Source organism: Gregarina niphandrodes (genome assembly GCF_000223845.1).
Source record: "Gregarina niphandrodes unplaced genomic scaffold scaffold00061, whole genome shotgun sequence".
Lineage (NCBI taxonomy): Eukaryota > Apicomplexa > Conoidasida > Eugregarinorida > Gregarinidae > Gregarina > Gregarina niphandrodes.
Window position 1 is genome coordinate 37,569 of NW_011645828.1, and position 1,864 is coordinate 39,432.

Genomic DNA, 1,864 nt, shown 5'->3' on the forward strand with positions numbered 1-1,864 from the left:
AGAAGAACGACTTGTAGTCACCAGAGGGCTCAAGCGCCTTGTAGGTTTTAAACAGCGCCTCGCGCAACTCGCTCATGCTCGTCATCGGCCTCTTCAACGGAGTTATTGACTCACCCTCAGTCAGCTTGCCAGCCTCGGCCAACTGCATCAAGACCTTTTGGGCCACGCGAACTCGTTCCGCTTCGTCACGAGCCTTCTTAGCGTCCCCGTACATGGTGCCCCGTTCAAAGTCCACTCTCACCGTAGGACGAATTGCATGACTCAGTAAGTGGATCTGATCAGGGTTGAACAACGTGTCTTCGCTCTTCATCAGCTCATCCACCGTCTGCAGAGCGATGGTTAGAAACAGCCGTGGGGTGATACGGTCTTGATCAGCAAAACCAATTCTCACACAGTCGGGCATTGGCGGTGGAACGTCGCCAGGAACCTTGTCCCGACGATCCCACACGACGCGCTTAGTCGCAAGTGATCCACAATGCTCCTCGCCCGGTCCCGTAACGTCAAAGGTTACCCCAGTCAGCACCGACAACAGCGGCAATACCTCCTGTAATTCTGTGGCACAACAACCTCTCATTTTAAATCGCGAAAGAAAAAAATCCCCACACGGGCCGCACACTACCACACGGGCCGCACACTACCACACCAATTCTCTTACGCTTATCCCCAACGACAAATACCCTTCCGGAAGAAGGAGTTGTAGCCACCAGAGGGTTCTTGTAGGTCTTAAACAGAGCGTCCCGCGACTCGGTCGCTCACGCTCGCCATCGCTGTCTTCAACGGAGTTATTGAGTCACCCTCAGTCAAGTCGCCAGGTTTGGCCAACTACACCAAGACCTCTTGAACGGTCGGTCACTTGCTGTTCGCCACTAAAGAAAACAACTCTACTCACCGGAGTCACTTATTGGAGTTACCCACTCCGTCCCTGACTGCGGAGTAGGGGACGTAGTCGACGTCGTTGGCAGAGCCTGCATCGGCTCGCACTTGGTTCCAGAAGGCTGCTCCTCTGCGGGCAGCCTCAAATGAGGACATAGTCGTGTATTCGAAAAGGCAGCAAGGGGTGGTAGCAAGCCGCAGTCTGGACCTTTCGCCTCTAGGGCTGAACTCGAGCACAACGTAGGCTTGTGCGTACTCGCCGATATAGTGTTCGTAAGGGTGGGGGCAAAGTATATCGCATCTTTTTGTGATCTCGTGGGCGTCGCACTCGAGCTGAGAAATTACCTGCGTCGAGAGCCGGTAAGACTTGACGAGGTCGTCGAGATTGACGACGCGCCAGCGCGAGATGTGTCTGTCCATCTGGTCCGCCATCAAGTTGCCAGCCTCGTCTTCGGATGTAAAGAAGCCAGGTAGTGGCCCGCTAAAAATGTTGACGGGGTGCCAAGTGCTGACCCAGGGTATGGATGTCACGAGGCCTTCATCCCGGGATTTCCGGCCCAACTCCCTCTCGCTCATCCTGGTGATCCTCTTCCAGGTCCCCTTCACGGTCTCTAGCGGCGGCCACTGGCCGCGGGGCGTGTAAGCCTCGCCGTCCGGCCCGAGCACGACCCAGTCCTTAAGTGGTAGGTGGTGATCGTCAGGAATGAAGTCTTGCATGTTGGGATGTTGACTCAGCACGTTCGTGGTCACCTTGCTGGGCACAGGCAGGCTCATCACTTCACCGGGTTTGCACCGATCGCACACGAAATTTCCAACGCCACCGCGTCTGTTCCTCTTGACTGCCACCTTGTCCTCCCAGCTTATCCCCAACATCGGACGACAGATGCCCTTCCAGAAGAACGACGTGTAGTCACCAGAGGGCTCAAGTGCCTTGTAGGTTTTAAACAGAGCCTCGCGCAATTCGCTCATGCTCGCCATCGATGTCTTCAAC

The 1,864-nt window shown here is 55.6% G+C and overlaps 2 protein-coding genes across 2 annotated transcripts; both read right to left on the reverse strand.

The window, feature by feature from the left end:
* Positions 1-114: 114 nt before the first annotated feature.
* Positions 115-574, reverse strand: GNI_174520 (hypothetical protein; the record flags this gene model as incomplete). Its single annotated transcript, XM_011135080.1, has 1 exon — positions 115-574. A coding segment is annotated over one exon (460 nt), but the record flags the coding sequence as incomplete, so codon positions are not given.
* A 320-nt stretch (positions 575-894) lies between these two features.
* On the reverse strand, positions 895-1,851 carry GNI_174530 (hypothetical protein; the record flags this gene model as incomplete). The annotated part of the gene is made up of 1 exon (XM_011135081.1): positions 895-1,851. The coding sequence occupies one exon, from the start codon at positions 1,849-1,851 to the stop codon at positions 895-897; it is 957 nt and encodes a 318-aa protein (XP_011133383.1).
* Positions 1,852-1,864: the final 13 nt, after the last annotated feature.